General features: G+C 32.6%; 1 protein-coding gene across 1 annotated transcript in view; it reads right to left on the bottom strand.

Moving 5' to 3' along the window:
* LOC123717356 (neural cell adhesion molecule 1) overlaps positions 1-21,638 on the bottom strand; it is a 93,002-nt gene that overhangs the window by 7,361 nt on the left and 64,003 nt on the right. Inside the window, exons 2-6 of the mRNA XM_045673299.1 lie at positions 4,825-4,940; positions 3,859-4,063; positions 2,421-2,552; positions 1,062-1,217; positions 188-272 (exon numbers count right to left, since the gene is read on the bottom strand). Coding sequence (XP_045529255.1) covers positions 188-272; positions 1,062-1,217; positions 2,421-2,552; positions 3,859-4,063; positions 4,825-4,940 — 694 coding nt within the window. The remainder of the gene's footprint in view (positions 1-187; positions 273-1,061; positions 1,218-2,420; positions 2,553-3,858; positions 4,064-4,824; positions 4,941-21,638) is intronic.

The following is a 21,638-nucleotide window of genomic DNA, read 5'->3' as shown; positions in this document are numbered from 1 at the left end:
TAGTGTTGCCTGGATAAACTCGCTTGTTAGTGATAAGGCCGCCCGTTGCCTAATAGCTTATATAACCTGCTTTTTTATATGTATGTATAAGGTAACGAAGTGTTTATAAATATAAGGGATTTCCTAGTAGTGTGCTGTAGTTTCTACAAATACTTTTCATCCTTATTTTTATTAAAATATTACTTACGTTTCATTGATGATCGCGTAAACCTCTTCCGCCTTATATTTGGAGTAGGACACTTCATTGTTTTCGTCCACCAAGAAGGGTTTGTCTGGAATAATTTATACCAAACGTTTATTTACAGCGTAAAGTTAGCGTACTATCTACTTAAAGTCTAGTGAGCAGTAGTTGGCAAGTGTTCTCCAAGTTCTCTGTTTCTTTGTACCTGTGTGACGGCAAAGGCCAAGGTTGTTTGCGATACCTGTAGCACAGTGGCTTCAGTGTGCGGCCCTTATCCCCTCCCCGCATTAATCCCCGGCTGTGCACCAATGGACTTTCTTTCTATGTGCGCTCATTCGCTCGAACGGTGAAGGAAAACATCGTGAGGAAACCGGCTACCGAATAAGTCACCTACATCCATATTTACTAACAAATGATCATGAAACAGATACATAAATCTGAGCCCCAGACCTAATAAGGTTGATTTTATTTGTATTTAATGTTTAGTTCGAGATTATCGGATTAGTTTAGTACTGTAAGGATAATGTATGTATTATTGTGAATAACTACATAAAACATGTTTTATTTAATAAATATACATTGGTCACTATACATATAACTATACTAGGAATGCACTGTGTATGGATAGCTTATTCCCTTTTCCTTTTATATTCATTGCGGCGACATGCAGGCAAGCATTTAAAAACAATACCAAGATTTTATTGATAACAATAATATCAAGAGAATATATAACATTCTATTCAAACTTCAAGTAATATTAATCAAAATAATATAATATTAATTACGCTTTGACTATCGTCAAATTTTAATTTTACGTCTTTTGTTTAACATTCTCACCTCCTCGAGTAACTTGTTTGTATCATTATCACTCGATACTTACGGTTGACGTTCAGTTGCACCCGTTTATCAGCGAAGTGAGACAGTGCCTTCTGAGTCACTCTGCACACGTACTCATTGGTGTCCCGATGCGTCAAGTTCCTTATTTCAAGCTGATGGTTGTCCGCCTTCACCCGTATTATGTACTTTTTGGGATCATCTAGAAGAGAAACGAAAACTGTTTTAAATCCTCGTTGCTATGAAGAAAATGGTGCTCCCGGAGATCGCCACGTGAGATCGTATGTGACATTATACATATTATGTGATAAATACAATTAGTTATTATAAATTGTATAATAATTAATTTTAAAGATTCATTGCGCATTGCTGCATCTGTGCTGTATCACACCCGATGGCGATAGGAAACTCGAAACGCGATGTTTATGAGTTCGGTTACGTGAGATTTCATACAAAAACGCTATTGGTATTGCTATTGGAAGTTAAATTATCGGTACAGTCCCCACGTTTTGCGCAATTGTAAGTATCTACAGAAGCGCCCGTGATAGCATGATTCAAAGTTAACACTCAGCACAAAAATAAAAAGTTTAACCTGATTGGCCCCAATTTGACTAGTTTTCGCTTATTTCGCCGTGTGGGTTGAAATTATATGTAATAAAACCAATGAAAGAACATAATAGCGTGCGCGAATACAAAGCACGCCCACTCTTGCGGGGGTTGCCAACTGTATTGTCATTTGAAAATGTGTCGCGAGCGGTGGCCGGCGAGGCCTCTGCGCAAACGCCACCGCTGGGCGGCGGGCAATAGCGCATGCGTAGTTCGTAGTTAGCAAGAATACTAAAGGATAGATTCAGTAATGACAACTAGTACAGAATGTTCACCGTAGAACCAACTTCAAATACCCCAAAATATCGATTTAAAATCCCTTAAAATTGTTGTACACTCATTTGAAATATGCATCAAAAATACAATAGTATAACATTCCGATCATGGAGTATTATAGCTTTTTGATATTAATAGATAGCTACGCTTTTTGTGTATATTTGGTTTAGTTTGTTGGTTGAGGTCTAAGCTTAAGGCTTAATATGAATTAAACAGAATCGTGCGTTGTTAAAAAAAATGTGTTTAGTAAATAAATGTCCCTCCCTACATGATTCCCTCTAAATTTGGGGACATAACCCTCAATTTGACAATAACGGCAATAAGTTGACTAAGCATAGTTGCAAAGTTCAAAGGTTACAAAAGCTAAAAGTATTTGTGTTTGTTTAATATAAGCGGTCTTATGCGGGTCTCATTATTGTGTGTTCTTCCCATTTACATCACTTACATACAAATCGACCATTTAGACCATTTCTCAAAGAAGACAAACTTACATCAGCTATATATATTCACAGCAAATACTCACTAGTAATAGGATCGTTTTCAATGTACCACTGAACTATGGGTGCTGGGTGCCCTTTCGCAACACAATCGAACTTGACTGATTTTCCTTCTTCACCTTCGATGATTTCATATTTATTGGGTATCATTGCTTTCACTGAAAAAGAGTAAAAATCACTTAATACATAGTGGTTTCAACCGACCTCAAAAATACATCAAAGATTCTTCAACGTAATTTTAAATATGTTAATTAGTAAATCTACAGTTTTATATAAGAAGTGAAATTCACCACTCCACCAAAAAATATTTTTTATATATTTAAATGGACAAGAGTCTAACGATGGTATGTGATACCACCGAGCCGCCCATAGATAATCACACTAGCAGAAGACTCACTTTTCAATCTTATATTAACAATTAATTTCTATCAATTTTAATTTAATAATAAAACATCTAATTGGAAAAAAATCAAAAATTTCCATCAAAAACATATACATTACTGCGATTCGTAATTGTTACCAAGAGAACACGACTCGTTTTATTCATAACATAAATTGAAGTTAAGCAGTTGAAACTTTCCAAATATTAATTAGCTCTTTTCAAGAGTAATCTTCAGGAATGTTACTGGGTAATTTATTAAATAACTTTGTTCTAATTTGTTTAGTACAAGAAATGAGACAAAAGTTTGTTGGAGTTATCCTTTGCGGAACGGGCGGAACCTCGAGGAAGCCCACTAGCCTACGAAATTTTAATTAATTAAGTATATATTTATTGTGTTAAAATTAAAACCGAATTATTGTATCGATTATCAAGATAAACAATCTATAATCTTATACCTAAATAAAATAAATCAAGGGCGCTACAACCTATTTACGTCTGGGCCTCAGATTTCTGTATCTGTTTCATAATCATTTGTTAATCTAATAGGCAAGTAGGTGATCAGCCGCCTGTGCCTGACCGTCGACTTTTTGAGTCTAAGGCAAGCAGATTTCCTCACGATATTTTCCTTCACCGTTCGAGCTAATGTTAAATGCGCACAAAGAAAGAAAATCCATTGGTGCACAGCCTGGGATCGAACTTACGACCTCAGGGATGAGAATCGCACGCTGTAGCCACTAGGCCAACATTGCTCATATCTTCATAAATATAGTTTGCGATTTAGAAAACAGAAAATCTACGTGGGTGTTAAAAGCGTTACGTTGAAACGATGATGAAGGGCACTCGAAAGGTTACCTAAATAATGTAATTAATTCGCGTTCCGACATAATTATTTGAGGCCTTTTAAGCTTTATGTTACTTGTAAATGGACTTTTACAATCCCTAAACACACTTAAGAATCTATAGTGTTCGTTCAATTCCGATGCATCTTTGCAAGATAAGCTTAATGGTTTTATGTTTCAAATAGATTATTTTTTATATACATAACTTGTTCGAGACAGGGTAATAAATATTAATTGTCTTACCCCCAACTGTTATTTCAATAGTTTCATTCAAAGAGCCAGCTCTACAGGTCCAGTTGCCAGTATCTTCAATCATTGTCTCTTGAATGATAAGAGCTACTAAGCTGCTCACGAGCGAATCGTTCTTAGACCTCTCCACGTACACTCTGGTGTTTTTGGTTGAGCGGCCTTCTACGACATCTCCGTTTGGTGACAGCCAGTCTATTAACTGGAAAGGAATCATTCTTTTATTTACATATATCAGCTTAATTAACACGAAGATTGTTTTTGGCTTACGCTATAATTAATACTCTCAACTAAATATAATAAATACTGCAAAATTGATCTACTAAGTAAATCTCTAATATAAAATTCTCGTAACAATGTTTGTTCCCATACTCTTCCAAAACGGCTCGACCGATTCTTATGAATTTTTTTTGCATATTCAGTTAGTCTGAACTACGGCTATACTCGGCTACTACCTATATTTCAAACCCCTAAGTCCACACAAAATTTTATTTTTAGACAAAAAAAATGTTTTACTTTTTATGATACAACATACAAAAAATACATACAACCCTTAATTCTCACCCCTACCTAACCCCTATTTTTATTATATATATAATATCCTATAGCCTATATATATATATATATATAATAAAATATAATAAAAATATATAAAATATATATATAATAAAAAATATTAAACAAAAAATTGTTTCCTATACATAATATACATATCAAAACGACATTTGCCGCGTCAGCTAGTACTTTATAAAAAGAATTACTTGTTTTACAATGCTCCTTGTTGTTTTATGACAAACCACAAATTTTAAATGGTAATGATCACTGAATCAAAACGAATTTAATAATCATAAATAATTACAAAATAGCATCAATTCCGCGTTTTTGTTTCAATTGTTATTAGATGAGGACGAATACTACCTCTACAACATATATTTAGAAAAATCATAATTGTGTACTATATACCTCGGGCATATTTTGTCCCTTGCAATAAATAGCTCGTTTGACCCCTGCGTTGTATACGGAGGGTCTCGCCATCACGTGCAGGTATGGTTCTCCATCATTTGGGCTTGTTGATAATACTGAAAATAAAAGCATGTTGATTGAATATTAATTAATTCTCTTTTTTTGGGAACTGGGGTAGAGTTTGTTGAAAAACCTTCTTTAGTTATTAATTAAGTAATTTCTATGAAGTTAAACGTTTACAATGTCTATATAATATTGTTTATTTTTGTTGTCTTTAAACGAACATGTTCAACTGATAGTAGTTGCCATCCGTGGAAAAATATTAATTGCTTTTTAGAAGTTTTGCATGACTCTTAGTATAATAAGTGAGAAGTGCTTTTAATTGGTTTTGAAAATTTTCAACAACATCTCTAGTCTAATCAATACACGTGACACGACACTTTCCGTTTGACCAATAATAATGGAACGAAACAGGTTTCTTTTGTTTTACAATCTCACCCCCCACTTGTGGAAGACAAACACGAAATTCCTGTATTATTACGTGATATGGGTGTATTTCGTTTCCTGCTATGAGGTAGGTACGTTCATAGAACATAGAAACATATTTTCTTAAATAAAGATGAATGAAAGTTAATTCATTGAATTCTTTCTTCTAAGCAATCATGGTTAGCGACGGATTGCCACATCAAGTTCACAGATTTGCTGTGATTTTCGATTTCTGAATGCAATTTACAATAATGACTAATTGTGTCCTTTTGTAGAACACCAAAACGTTAAGATTTGTAAATAATGTTTAATTATTTGCTGTCAAAGTTTTATTCTCATGTGCTAGCGTAAATAAATCGCAATAGATTGGAATGAATTTTTGCAAAACATTTTTTGTCATAAAATGTATTGCTGTACCTGATTTGCATATATAATAAATATGCCTGCATATTTAAAACGCGAATAAACTTTTAAAATATACGTGTTCCAAAAGAAATATGATTTAATTGAAGAGACGTCACACATGTTAAAATTGCACAGTGCAGCAAGCTGTATAATGAGGAATTTAATTTCCTCTGTGGCACATGCAGTGATGAAATGAAACGGAAAATGACATCTTTATTCTGTGTACGGGTAAATACTGCTATTATATAGAAGGGAGTTAAATAATTTTTACATATATATTTTAATATATTAATCGTTTTTATTTACCAATTTCATGTAGTGTCAAATGTAGGACAACCGTTTCTTGTTTTATATTAATTCTTAATTAATTTATATTTCGTAAGAAGGTTCATGGTTGTCTGATGAAACACTATCTATTCTATAATCATTCTAATTAGTTAATACTTCTAACATTATTTTCTTTTTCTAACATTTATGTGAAGTCCACAAACACCTAAATGTATCCTTCTAAATTCGAAACTCAAAATCATTTATTTATATATGTAACACACTATACTTATGAACGTTAAAAAATAAATATATATGAAATGCTTCTAAATATACAATTACTGCCATTTCTCACATCAATAGCGTAGAACGGAAGAGAAGAACTTGGAATAAACTCTCCGCCATTATTTCTTCTCGTTGTCTTGGGTTGGGTTGGGTCTAGCCACTTGAAATTATTGTTTTGTGTATCTGAACCAGAAACACTCAATATCTTTGAATATATTAAGCCATAAGAGTCGTAAGTTCTCTCAGGAATAAAAAGCACACATACGGAATTATTATATAACGAAATCGGCATATGACATACAAATATGTACGAAACAGAATTGAAATTATGAAATTACTCCAATTTTTATTCCCATCACATTCTTTTTGATGATACAGTAACTTTGTCGGTTAATCTTAGAAAATTTCCTTGCACGTTTTACAAAGTTATAACGTGTAAGAGGTTATTTTTTTAACAGATTAAAAAAACCAAAAGAGGAACTTGTTAATTCGACGTTGATTTTTATTTTAAGCATAGTTCTGCCGTTCTTGCACCGATCAACAATGTGTCAAATGATTTGGATTTGAATAAGAATTTTCTTATCAGATAAATTATTTGTTTAAAAAGAAATTTATTATCTATATATTTTTTGTATGGATCGTATTTTTATATTTTTCATTAGTCGTTTATCCAGAGTTAAAATAGCTCTTTAAAAATGATACAAGTAGGATTTTTATATATAATTACTAGCTTAGAAAGTGTCATTATAAGATTATAAAAAACCCGCAATGTATTTGAATGTCAAATCAACTGAGGAACAATCCTGAGCTACAAATAATAATATATTTCAACAGATATTTAACAAAAAGCTGTTATTATTTCAGGCGAATACAAAATTATAAATGTCGCGATCTTTAATATTCGAACTAGACTCCGGAGGACACTGCAGTAACTGCAAACTGCAACTTACACAAAAAAGTTTTTATAACTGTCACTAAAACTTTTATGTAGATTATAATCAAAGACATTTCTCAATCTTATGTTCTAATCAAATTACCGGTTTATGTAAGTGTTGCCTATCATATTTAAATTACGAATTTTATCACTATAGTTTATTCCACCAAGTATATCTATAGTCTATGACTACTATAGATATGTGGTATTATTATTTCACATGTCTATAGTAGTCATTTTATGCCTATATGTTACAATACATTTACGTTATTAGTTATTTAGTTCGATCTCCATTTTAAACATTTAAGTACACAACGTGAAACTGTTTATAGCTAGGTATATAAGATTCGTGTAATTCAAAGAAAACATGGGCTTTGGTTGGATGAAGAAATGTTTTTAATTATTAATTTAATTGGCTACCATTATATTACAAGATCGTAAGCGATAATAAGTTGCCTGAACAACTTAAAACACTTGGATATTTTTTTGCTGTGTTGCTATAATGTAAATGTCAATAATAGCATTACCATACGACTTAACATGTACTGACACTTTAAAGAGACCGATGCTAGTTTAAAATACATAGAGAACATAATGACAAAATGTTCCCGATCCAAAGTTGCGGCCTGCAACACATGTCGTAAATGTCCTATATATAAAAATACTGTACATAAAAATGGTCTGCTCAAAGCATTACAAATGTATTTTTCGTTCCACAGTCTAGTCTGGCATTTATTGAGGACAGCGCACGGCTGGTAATTAGCACAGTGTTTTATAGGGAAAAGGATTTTTATTTTATAAAGGAATTACCCTTTATGGGTCATGATTCATAGACGTTATGGGCAAGTAGGAGGGTACATTGTGTAAATCTAAATTTGTACGATCTAAGGACATAGCAGATATGTTTTTCTGCACCCCCTCAAGGTTCTAACCTGCTGCCTCAAGAACTAACATCATTGTCACCACAATGCGTTTTTGAAAAAACAAAAAATTCGGATTCTTAAATACTTAAAAAATTATAACCAATTACTAACTAAATAAACACATTATCACCGCTAACACATATTATTTTGCGGTCTCTGATATGCCATATATAAATTATAAATTCCAGTCTATAAAACATTAAAATATCCAATGAAAAGCCTTACCAATAAATTCCTCAACTATTTAGCATTCATCGCGTCCAAAATTGATTATACAAAGAATGTTAAACAGGGCGGTTGGCGCGTTGAAATTTGTTTAAACTTGTTTCGGTGCTGGGCCGAACAAATGACTGTGGTTACTGTACTCGAAATTGAGTAAAACACGGCAAAACCCCTTTATACTTCATGCATGCGTGCTCTTGTTTATTTTACTGAATACACTTGTGTATTTTCACGACAAGCATGATAAAGAATTTTAATAGGCCACCCGTATTGTTTCGGGCTATTGTCTAGCCAGAAAGGTTGACTATTATTAGCTTAATTTACAAGTCTATTGCATCTAATTCAAAAACCAGTGGCCTCCTACACAGGCGTGTATGGATGGAATGAAGTTTTTAATTCTGTCTATTTAGCAAAATAATAGTTCGCTAGTTTCCTCAAGATTTTTCTAGAACTTCTTCGTTGGCGCAACGAGTCACGACCTCAGGGCTGAGAAACTAGTTATTTTCTCTTAATAAAATAAGCCAAAAAACCATAAGTAATTCTTCGCCAACCAAAATGTGTTTTATGTGCAAACCATACATAAATATTTACAGTGGTGGTCATATAATTAGAAAACTATGAATAAAGAAAGTATAAATTCAACGTACAAATGTTCGTAAAAAATGTATGCATTCAATAATTAATAATCATGCAATAATGTAGCCACACTAATAATCTAATTAAATGCATATAATATAAATCTTACTTTTAATTACAAAATGAGTCTTATATGTAGGAGTTTATTTTCTGTTACTGGCCGTTTGGATGCCTAATTAGAAACATTTTAAAAAAGGATCCATAGCTCGTTCTTTTTTAGAAAACATTTCTTGCTTGGAGTTTTCTATTATTTTGGCGCCAATTCAAAATTTAATCTGTATTTTGTTTTATAGTCTTATTTTGTTTAAAATAGGCAAAAATGAAAATTGTGATGCGCAAATAATTGTTAATTTACATATAGATCAAAAGTGGGCGTACAAAATAGTCGAGCATTTAAATTGTTCTGTTAAATAGGGTTTTAATGCAATTAATTATTATTAAAACACATGAAACTGTTGAAAAGAAATGTTCTAAGAAAGGCATGGCTAAGAAAAACCTCTCCCAGAGAAGATACGCTAATAGTTTGTGTTGTTAAAAAAGACCCAAAAGATGAGGTTTTTTCGCCTGATATCCCGAGAAACATATTGTCAAGACTAATACGCCGAAGATTTGTGGATGCTAAATTGTTTGGAAGAATGTCTCAAAAGTACCACTTCTTACCAAGCAACACCAAAAGAAACGATTATTATTCGCTAAAAAATATGTTAATTGACGGTATGAGAATAGAAAGAAGTGTTATTTTCAGACGAACCAAAAATAAATATGGTGAATTCCGATGGAAAGCGATATGTTACACGCCCTATAAACAATGCTTTTAATTATAAATACGGTGGCGATAATATTAAAGTTTTATTTTATTCAATGGCAATACAAAAATATGTTAGAGCACACAATGACACACTATACTCGGACGATCATTTGCCTGAAACCTGGATCTAAACACACAGCAAATAGCGTCAAATATTTCGTTTTAGACAATCCAGGCAAATAGTCCGGATTTTAACCAAACATATTGTTGTACTATTTATTGTTTAATTTAAAAATAAAAATGATTGCGGTGATGTATCTTAAGGATCGTTGGTAGTGCTTCTAATTATACGACCACTGAAACCATACCACTATGTATGTAAAAGATTCAATATTAAATACATATATTTACTACAGTATTTACATTTATTTTAATCTCAATACTTAATTAATCTTTTACTTTTTTGATAAATATATCTATACTATTTAAAAGCTCAGGAACTAATTAGAAAAGCGAGCAATCGCAGGGTCCAGGGGATAACATTTCTGTCAAAAATGCCTAATATATCCTTTGTATAAAGGGTAATTCTGAAACCAGGTAATCCTAGCTAAATATTACGTATGTTTCACAAGTTCAATCTTTTCAAACATTTCTATTCACGGAAAGATGCAATTTCTGAGATTCAAATAATATTCTTGCTCTTGAAACGGAAGGCTTAAAAAAATTGTATTTTAAATGTAAGTTCCGCTTTTACAGTTTCTTGGAAAGTCTTTGTTGACAACGTTGTTGAATCGTAAATAATAAATATTGAGTGACGATATTTTGATTCAACGATCACTGCAAGGAATTTTAACAAAATTTAAAATTTGTTATATTAAATTTACCTAAGATGATGACAAACTATTGAATAGTTTGTCATCACCTTAGGCATAATGCAGCCATCATCTACTATTGCCAAATGAGCAGAACCTGGTGTTAAGTTAAACAGCCGCACAAGGACACTCGCACTGCCAAAGGACTCGCAAGGGCGTTGCCGACTCCTTAAGTCTACTGAAACGCATTTAGATTTTTTAAAATTATTTTACTTATAACCCCATCTTTCTTTATACACATTTCTGTAGCGGTAAATACTCTAAAATTAATATTAAAAGTAACATAATATTAGTATGAAAAAAATAAAATTCTAATAATATTTTTTTTTTCAATTTGTTATATTCAATTACAGGCTTTATATTCTTAAAGCATAAAAGCTTATTTGGGCTAGGATGAATTTCACCGTTGTGGCATAAATATCACATTTGTAAAGTCTTTGAAGTATCATCCTTTATCTCTCCGTATTCATACTGTGGTTTAAGACATCGGCATTTCACAACGAGAAATCACGGCGTTAAATATAGAAAGCCAGGCTTGAATCACATCAATCATAACATTATTGATATTTTTGCTGAATACTGATCCAGTGATAGATGAACTCCATTAAACTGAATTTCTTGTTTATTTTGAATAAGTATCGGGGAACTGTCGTAATTAACGCCGTAAGGTGCGCAGTAATACCTGTCGAGATGATTAATAACCCTACAACGGTTATGTTTATCCCTTATTTTATTTGAAACGTATAATTCAGTATCAAAGAAAGAGAGAAAAATTATAGGCCAAAACCAAGAAGTTTGTTTTTGTTTGCAGTTTTGAAGTTCTACGTTAAGAAAGCAATTGCTGTTGCTTGCCTGTCCCCTTACTAATGGTGTATTACATATTTTATATGCATTTCTCATGAGAAATATAAACTTAAATGTATATACAATATTATATTAATTGTATAAGGTTGACTTTCATGAACATTATTAAAATAAATATAAATATTAGATCCGTAAAATTATTTCCATTGTATTTATTCACATAGTAAAACTTTTGGCGAAACTTTTTTTTTAGAGAAGGTGATAAACGGAAGCTCACCTGATGTAAAGTGATATCGTCACCGATGGACACTCAATACCAGAGGGCTCGCAAGTATCGCGAAGGTCATACGAATTTTATGACAAGTACCTTTGCAAAGTAACTTTATAAAGATAATACAGGTAAAGACGCGGGCGTTTGTCGATTTACTTAAATAATTTATGAATGTGAAGTAATATAACGAGCGGGACTTAGCGTGAAATTTCATAAAACACGTCACTCCCATATGCCTGCAGTGAATAAATAAAGGAGTATTTTGCACACTCACTTTGCTGTGTTCATCAATGTCGTGAGCATAAGACGGAATCGCCTTACTGATAAATAAGCTCATTAAACGAGATCTTCATATTATGTGGAGTATAATATTGTTTGCTAAAGTATGATATATGTCAATTTAGAAAGGATTATGTCTTAATTGTCTTTGTGGCAAAGTTGTAAACACTTATCTATTTGCGTATAGGACCCGGAAACCAAACCGAAAGTGGTTTTATTCAAAACGAATTGTAGGCAAATACAAAACTGGCTGCTAATTTTGGACTAAATACTTCCAATTTTAAACAAACTAGATACAAAAATATCTCTGCTTATGACCAAAACTAATAGAACTCTGCTACTATTATATGCAATTAATGCTTAATAGCACTTCAAACTGGCAAGAAAATCCTCTGAATGTATTGAATAGACCTGGAGAGATTTTAGAGAGGTTCATTTGAATATTATGTTCTTCTTCTCAATACATTTAAACGTTGAAATATTGCCTCTATGACAGCTGCGAGGTACACTCCAATCGTACGTCCACAGAATATAAATGTAAAGCTGCAGATAAGGAATTTTATTCCGATTCGTTAAATGTACGAACAAATCGTGAAAAATTATTTCTGATTATTCGTTAAATGGAGTATTCAGGACGAAAATAAGTTTTTAATAATAGCATCTGTTTTGTCTAGGTAAAAACAGCACGAGAACTAGCACAGTACAGTACTACATCCCTTTGTCTTGCCCTCAAATTTCTGTATCTGTTCTATGATGTTATTTTAATAAGAAAGCAGGTGATTAGGTACTTGACACGCCGTCGACTTCGGTGTCTAACGCTGGCCATAGACTGATTGCTGTGTTGCGGTTTCGTTGAAGTCGTACACGACTGCAACATACGGTCCGTCTATAGCCAGTGTAAGATAAGATGGTTACACCGTACGAGCGTATGTTAATTGTCATGTTTAGACATTGTCTAATCTGTGATACGTTTTTATCGATACAAGTTTTATACTATCTGTTGCACAATAATTTTCACGTCGGTTTTTTCCAGGTACATGCGTTTTTTATTACAAAATAAAAATCGTTCTACATTGTTATTTTACATATTTCAGGAGCTGTATTGTACAGAGAAATCCTGAAATTATGTAAATCTTAACAACTATTTGACATGTTCCTTCCATGTATAACTTGGAGTTTGAATTAACTAAGCCACTGTGTGCTTTATTATCATTATTCAACTTCTGTTAGCATTAGTTAATAGATGATAATTAAGTTCACGTATCAGACTTATTATTTATATTTTCAAAAGACGCTCAAAATACAGTTTTGTCGTTAAAAAGTATAATATAAACACATAAAGTTAAACAAAGTGCAGCCTGTCGCTTCAGCAATACAGCTGAAGAGACGTGAGAACTTACTTGTCTTTACTGCCTGTCCAACAAATTGTAGGAATGAACAAAACATTAACAAACTTCAAAGAAGTATTGTTAAACAAATTTTGAAGATACACATTCCTAAAATTTTAATCATGGCGATAATACAGTCATGGAATAAGCCAAAGAAAGTATATATATAAATATATATGTCGCAGATTCAACGCGATTAATATTTGCAAAATTGGTGTTACTACCGTCGTCCGACATTATAATACAGTCAGTGCGCACGTCCGGCGCAGGCGATGTTCGAAACTCAAGTGACTAAAGAATTCACTTACTGCCACGAAACAGTCGCGCTACTGACATTTGGTAGATCACACAGATATTGTCAATTGGTGTATTTTTCAGCAAATCTGTACGTACCTGGACATCAGTAATGCCATAGATCACAACTTCAATTTTGCTGGACTCACCCCATCCAGTATCTAGTCGGTCTATGAGCGCCAATTTGTTTGTAGAATACTCGATGTACGTCACGGCCTGGTCACTCGTGTACTCCACCATATCACGAAACAAATCGTGAAATCTTCTCGGCGTAACAAACTGGCTAGTCAGCCGATTCTTCAGTTCAGTCCAAGTTTTGCACAGTGGATATGAACGCGTAGCCCACCTTTTAATGCGGCCTTGTAGGTGCGTGAACGCTGCGCTTCTTGTTTCGTAGTCGCTCCAGGAATTATTTTCATATGATGTTCAATCTCTTCACACCATTGTGACGCAATGAATTGACACTCATCCGGATCAAAACATGGCAGAAATATTTCACTCGAGCGCAGTTTCCTAGCAGCTGCGGCAGATGTAGATGGCTGCGGGATAGGATCCTGGAAGCTGGTCATCATATTCTTGAGGAATAATGACCACGCCTCGGGTAATGATAGCGTGCCACGTTCATTGCGGCTTGACGTGGACGGATCGTTAGCCACTTGGTCCGGAGTTGCATTAGGCGTGAAATATCCATTACTCAACGTACTGGCCGTTGCTGCAGTCACGGAGGATGAGTTTGGGAGCGATCCCACTTCTGATGTCGCAGATTCAACGCGATTAATATTTGCAAAATTGGTGTTACTACCGTCGTCCGACATTACAATACAGTCAGTGCGCACGTCCGGCGCAAGCGACGTTCGAAACTCAAGTGACTAAAGAATTCACTTACTGCCACGAAACAGTCGCGCCACTGACATTTGGTAGATCACACAGACTATGCATTGTCAATTGTCAACGTTGACAGTCTACCTTACCATACCACACCGCATCCTACGACTAACTTCAGAGTGGCGGGAAGCGGAAATTTTAAAATATTCATTCTCCGACATATATATCTATAAACACATAAAAAATAAGCGTCGAATTGTCTAGGTATATTATCGATTGCTCGAAGAATGTGAAAAATATAACAATTTTTTTAATATAATTAAAGGCTTTAAGTATTAAATAATAATTTAAGTCATTAAAGAGTTATTTTGTAACATACTTGGTATTTTTGTTAATTTGTGGTGAAAGCTCAAGTATCAATCAGATGATTGAATTAAACCAGCGCAAACGACTTATCAAGTTTTAATTCAAAAGTTTCGATGAGAATTAAAAGCCAACTTGTTTCAATCGAAATTTCCAAAGCCTTCTTCGAAAGATGGCCTATATTCGGGAAAATCCTTCCTTTCGATAGTATAATTGGATTATACTTGATGTACATCTTCAATACTATTGAGATATTTTAGTAGCGTAAATAATAAGTAAAAGAATTCATAATAGTCATGAACTTTTTATCTGTAAAATAAATTTAGGTGAATTTTTCGAGTATTATCTTGGTAAAACCTTTGGGATTATCGGAGTTACTTAGACAGGAATCAGATTTAAATAAACACATTTATTAGTTTAGGGTAAAATTATTTTTTTCATAATTATTTACTAGCACAACTTCTTACACTTCAGTGTTGAGTAAACTAAATAAGAATAATTTAAAATTTTAAAACTAATATTAAAGTATGGAACCCCTTGAAGTAAACAAGTAAATTTGGTACAGCTAGTGCAGGATAGTAGCAAGAAATAATTTCATTTAAAATCTATTTTATTACAGCGCATCGTAATACTCCAAAGAAAAACTCATTATAAAAGAGATTAAAGCAAGGCTTAGCAGACGCTATTTTTTCTGTAAAATTATTTGTAAAATGCGGTGAACATATATTACAATTTAATCAAGATTAAGAGTGGTTGAGTAAAGTAAAGGTAAATTAGATAGCCGGATTCTATATGAATAGAAAAACAAATGGCGCTCAAATGTATTTTCTAGGTTTATTATGCGTGAATAATGATGTTATTATTATCACTTTTTTATGCTTTAGGAACAATTATTGCTATTGTAAAAATTGACAGTAATTTTGAACGAAGTAAACTTATAGATTTCTTTGGGGCATTTCTTCTTCAAACTATGACAGTGACACAAATTGTTGTCGCGTTACTATAAGACTCGGCTAAATTTTTTGAGTGTAACTAATTACTCTTGATATTTTAGGTATAAACGGAATAGTGATATAAAGAACGTGTTCGGTTTAATGTATTAATTTAAAAAAAAAACGGGAAAATTTTTGTATGAACATGCCACCTCTTTCATTTTTGAGGTGTGAGACATACCTGACAATGTCTTCTTACAACGTACGAGGTGGTACGCTTATAAAAAATTATAGAAGATTAGCAATACTGAAGTGACTAAAAAATATTTTTCATTTTAATCCGGTTCTTTAGGTTCAGATTTAAAAGTATAATTTATACATTTCTGTGAGTTTCAAGAAAATATTCAGGATTTTGTCAAATTAAATAACTTATCATAGGGGCCTTGGAAGATAATTAGCAAGTTTCACATAAAGCTTCCCTAAGTGCATTATTAACTATTGTACTCAAGAACCTTATTCATATATTAATGAACTCCTAAAATTCTCTTTTGTCCCTTTCTGTCAAATAATGTTAACGCTGTGACAAAAAGATTGAAAACTGAATTTCTAATTTAGTTTTTATAAGGGGTCAATAATCGAACATTTATGAGGTACTATTTTTGAAAAGAGTGAAATTTGTGAGTTTATGGCCATAAAGGTATTTTTTAGTTGTGATTGTGCTCCATATATTTAAAATAGATGTATAGACGGCGCCAACATCGTACAATTCATAAAATGCAATAGGCTCAAGTGGCCGGGACATGTGCACTGAATGGCGAACGACAGAACCCCAAGGTCCTTACTGAACTCACAACCCGGTGGTAAGAGGAAACCCGGTAGACCGAGGCTGCGTTGATGGGATGGAGTTGTGAAGGACCTCGAAACAATAGGGGTTTGCAGTTGGGAGCGGGAAGCACTGGATTTATTGCTATGGCGAAGTGTACTTGAGGAGGCTAAGGCCCACAAGGGGCTGTATGACCATTGATGATGATGTATAAGGTATAAAAACTTTTTTTCTTCTGTTTGTTGTAATCTTTTTAGTTTATAAGGAAAATAAAGGATTTTTTTACAGTGATATAACTCTCAGACCAAGGTTAAGCCTCTGAGTAGTTAATTTAGTTTCTTTTGTGCGTTACTTCATTTATAATGTTTTTAGCAATAACCAAAAATAATATAGTGACGACCGAGCCGAAAACATATCTGTAACTTTTAAGCATCATATACCCGTGAAATATTCTTAAATATCATATAAAATTACCACTTACATTACACACAGTATTAAGGTCATGAAAGGTCTTCGTTTATTGAAATTGCTCAACCCATTCTTGGTTAAGATCCTCAGCTCGACTTAATAAGCGAAGTCAATTTAGCTACTAAATAAAGATTTTAATTGGCTTCATGTTTCCGAATAGGATTTATTAAATTTTCCTAGAAGTAGACATTTTAATGCTTCTGAAATTTGATTGAATATTCATTAAAATTGGGGTGAGGTGAGATTGAAAGCAATTTATAGTTAATCCGCAGAATATAATATTGAAATGCTTTGTTAAATTTTACAATAGATCTTGTAACTTTCTTGTGCGTTGTGTGAAAGATCACGGGTTACTGCTTATTAATTTTTGATATTAAACAACACAAAATAGTAATAAATAAATGTAGAAAATAATAGTTTATCTTTTAAATTTCCAAGTAATTTTTAAGATTCCTCACCCTTCTAAAAAGGATAAGCAAGGTTGGATCTGACATGAGTTTTAAAAAGTTACTTTGTAAGCAAATCTCCATATTAGAAAAATTTACGTTATACGTGACCTGAAATATACATTAGATTAATATTGAAAGGTAACATATAAAGCTTGATAAAATCCCTCATTTTCTGGTTAGTGCTGAAACACTAACCTTTGTTATCAACAGGGCGTGAGCTTCTTTGGAGCCAGGTCCCGTTATTTTTTTTTGTGCGAAATGGTTTATTATGTATTGTGAGGTTTACAACTGATTTAATATTTCTTCGTTCTTTGTATTGTCACATAGACGAATGTTCTTAATTTTAAAATGGATACAAGTTTTTTTAAATTGTTGTAAATTACACAGAGCAAGTGATTTAACAAATAGCCGAGACTGTTTCTCCGACCGACAGACCGACCAAAATAAGGTCCCTTCAGCCCCTACATAGGCGCTGAGGATTGCCAAAGACTAGGGGCAATGGAGGAACATATGCAACACCAACCTTCAGAAGAGTGTAAGAAGGAGTGTAATAAGAAGAATTATAAGTATGAGAACCTCATTACCTATTTCGTATACAAAAATTGCACTAATATTCAACGGAATATGAATATCTCTAGTACCACTAGAGATATTCATATTATATCTCTATATATATATACTAGGTTCTGTTAATATTCTTTATTAACAGAACCTTATATTTCACATATTGGTAAGTAGTAGGAATTTTAGGAGGCAAGTGTGTGCTTTTATTTTTGACATACAGTTATTACAATGATACGTGTAATAGCAACAAAGGTACCTTTAAGTCGTTGCTTTGGAGTTAGCGGTAGTGAGTATCCAAATTAACATAGAACATAGCTTGTTTAAGCAAAAATAACATTAAAAAAAATTATACGCAACGTTCAACTTTGATGAGTATCAAAGAAAGTTATTGCATTAATATGCATATACTAATGATATAATTATTCAAGAGAGCGATATCATTTTACACATGAGCCCAACTATTATACCGGACCTCGAGTATGGAGATATGAATGTTGATTAAGCTGTGCAAAACATCAAAATCAAACGATATATAATCCGACATGTACTTCGTTGTTCGGTCGGGTATGAAGTTACAAATCTCCAGTTTCCCGGAAAATGGTGGAAAACGTTGAGAGCCGGTTTAAAAGAGAATATTTTACCTTTATACGACTGAATATTTTGATTTAATAACGCGGAAATTTAGAATTTCGCCCACGCGAGTTTTATATTTTTCCGGAAAAGTCATATTTTAGGACAAAAAATAGAGAGATTTAGGTTACGGATTTTACACTGCATTATGTATTTTTTTATGCCTTTATGTTTGCTAGAATTGCGATATAGTACGATATATATATTTAGTATGACTTTCGCGTGCGTCGGATTAACTCTAATTTCTCACCCTTGTTATTATTTACTTCGTAAGTAGTCATTTTCTCCAGTAAATAATGTATTTTTTATTCGTTTTTATTTCTTTGTATATCTAACCTAACAATATATAATAATATATTATATTTTTATTTATATATTTTTCATTAAGACGTATTATACAATTGTTAATAATTATCATTTATTTAGGACAATTAATTTTAAATGAAATAATTAATTAAAAGGTTTAGGTTAAAAATTAATAAATATGAATTAATGAATCAGAGCTTTCCTAAAAAGATGAGATTATATTAAATAATGTCTTATTACACAGGACTGACGCAAACGAATTTACAATTAATATATAAATTTCTAAGGTTCTATTGACGTAAACATTTTCCCTATTGTTCTAAAACATTTTAAAGTGTACTCAACTTATGCAAATGTCAGACGGAGCTAAGAAATTCAAAGGCGAAGAGTTACGGCTTACCACAAAACGTACTTATTCCGAACGGAATTCAATTATCCCGAGGGACAAAGAGGAAAAATTGTTCTCTGCGTTCCGAAGAAAAATAGAGTAAAAATAGTGTCTAACGATTCAGTGGCAGATAGTATACTGGCGTCTGTGACATTAACTCCTATCGGATAGGAATACTTTACCCGCGGACAACTTATATCTAATGCTTTAAATTTTATTGAGAGGGGAAATCGGATATGTTCTCTCGTGTTATTAGTGAAGAAGTTTTATTTAAAAACATAATAGGTACAGTTCTTAATTCAAAATAAGTGAAATGGTCCGATATAAAAATTGAGTTCGCAAACTGTTTTTGTGATTTTTTATTTATATATCGTATGAGATGTAAATTATTTCATCTTAATAATATTTTAAAAGAATCTTAGTGATGAAAATTGTATGCAATGTTACGTTAACCTTTTGGAAGGTCACCAAGGTCATTGTTTCAAACCTAATAAAAGGCGGCTGTTACTTGAACACCTACGCAAATACCTATCTTATATGGCCAAATTTAAAAATGGAATTCTAAGAAGTAAAAGCGATTTCATGTTTAATCGATCCATATAAATTTTGTTTATAGGAATTTGGTTTGAATAGGTTCTTATTACGATAACTATAAAATAGTTTATAGTAACAATATCATAAATTCTAATTACTCTGACGCCCTAGAGGTTTTTGTTTGTGTACGAAAGAAATAATATGAACATAAAGTTATATACTTCGGTCTCATTATGTATTTCCAATATTATTTTATTTATAGACAAAAAAGAAATAATCTAGTTTTTATTAAAGCGAAAAAAATTTAGGTACCTCTAAAAATATTTTGAAACTCTATGATAGCAATATCTTATTTAAATATTTGAAAAATAACGCGTCTTTATATCGTCTAAAACTTTGCGACAAACACGTGATAAGCAAACGTCATTCCCATACAATTCTGTATTGTCGCATGTTTGCAGCAGATGCTATTGTCTACGACTTCATGTCGATTTATATTATTAACTAAACAGCAAATCATTATGTATGTTAGAAAAAGTATATTTTTAAAAGAATGTTGTGAGGCTAGTAAAACATTCGCAGTTCATTGCATAAAGCTAAGGGCGAATATACTTAAGAGCTGTTTGGGCTACAGTCCAGGACCCCGTGGAAACAAAAGAACCCCAGTCCCCAGTAAAAAATAGGCGTTATTTTTAATTAAAAAGTATCTGAATTTTAAAAAAATCCTGTGATTAATCAACCCATGTGTAATGCGGGTATATCGTACGGAACGGGGAATTCCCTGTCGTTTGTGCGTCTATTACGGGGGACTACCCCGTAATAGCCTAGAGCCCTTCAACTTTACGATCCGCCCATACATAGAGGCACCAGGGTAGAAGTTCTATTAATGTATTGCCATTACCATATAATATGTATAGTTTTAGAGCATGACCTAGTACATGATTGTTCTCGTTAAAAGTTTATTTATTCTTAAAGTATTCCATCGGTGTGTAAAGGATTTCTAAGTTGTCTTAAGATTCATCATCAATATTTAATAACCAACTTCAAAAAGATTATGAATTTGACCTGTATGTTTGTATGTTCATATTTTTGTTTTTTTGGAATAAATGATTATGATCTATTTCTTCTAACTCCTAGTTATATTTCGTGAGTGTACGTACACCGTCCTCAAATTTCCAGATGCTAAGTCGAGTTGCTATATCGAAGTTTTTGAAACAAATGAGCGAGTTTTTTTATGACTCAATAAAAAACTGTCGTGATATCAACAAAAATCGGTTTAGCGGTCTTTAAGATTTCGTATCGGAGGTGCCTCTTACATTTACTATATAAAAAAATACTTTTTTTTGTGAAATGCTAGGGACTCGCATTAGCTACACCCAGACCATATGACGCGTCATCGTTTCGTCTCTTGCTTTACTTTATACCTACAAGGTAGCTTTGGCAATTTATCTGGCTTCATGGGCTAAGCCTACATAAGCCACCACTGACATTGCGTAGTAAAATAAATTTACAAAATATTTGAACATTAACATACCTATTTTAATAAGAGTATTTACAATATTATTAAGCCACATAGTGAATAATAACAATTAAAATTGATAAATAAAATAATATCATAACTGAATTAGTAACGAAGATTATTTCTAGGGTTGATTTATCTTATAGAAATATCGACGATACCAACGCTTATTGAATTAAAATTAAATAAAGGTAAGAAA

This window comes from Pieris brassicae, chromosome 12 (assembly GCF_905147105.1).
Source record: "Pieris brassicae chromosome 12, ilPieBrab1.1, whole genome shotgun sequence".
Classification (NCBI taxonomy): Eukaryota; Metazoa; Arthropoda; class Insecta; order Lepidoptera; family Pieridae; genus Pieris; species Pieris brassicae.
Note: the sequence above shows the minus strand (reverse complement) of the source record. Positions and strands in the feature narration are given on the sequence as shown.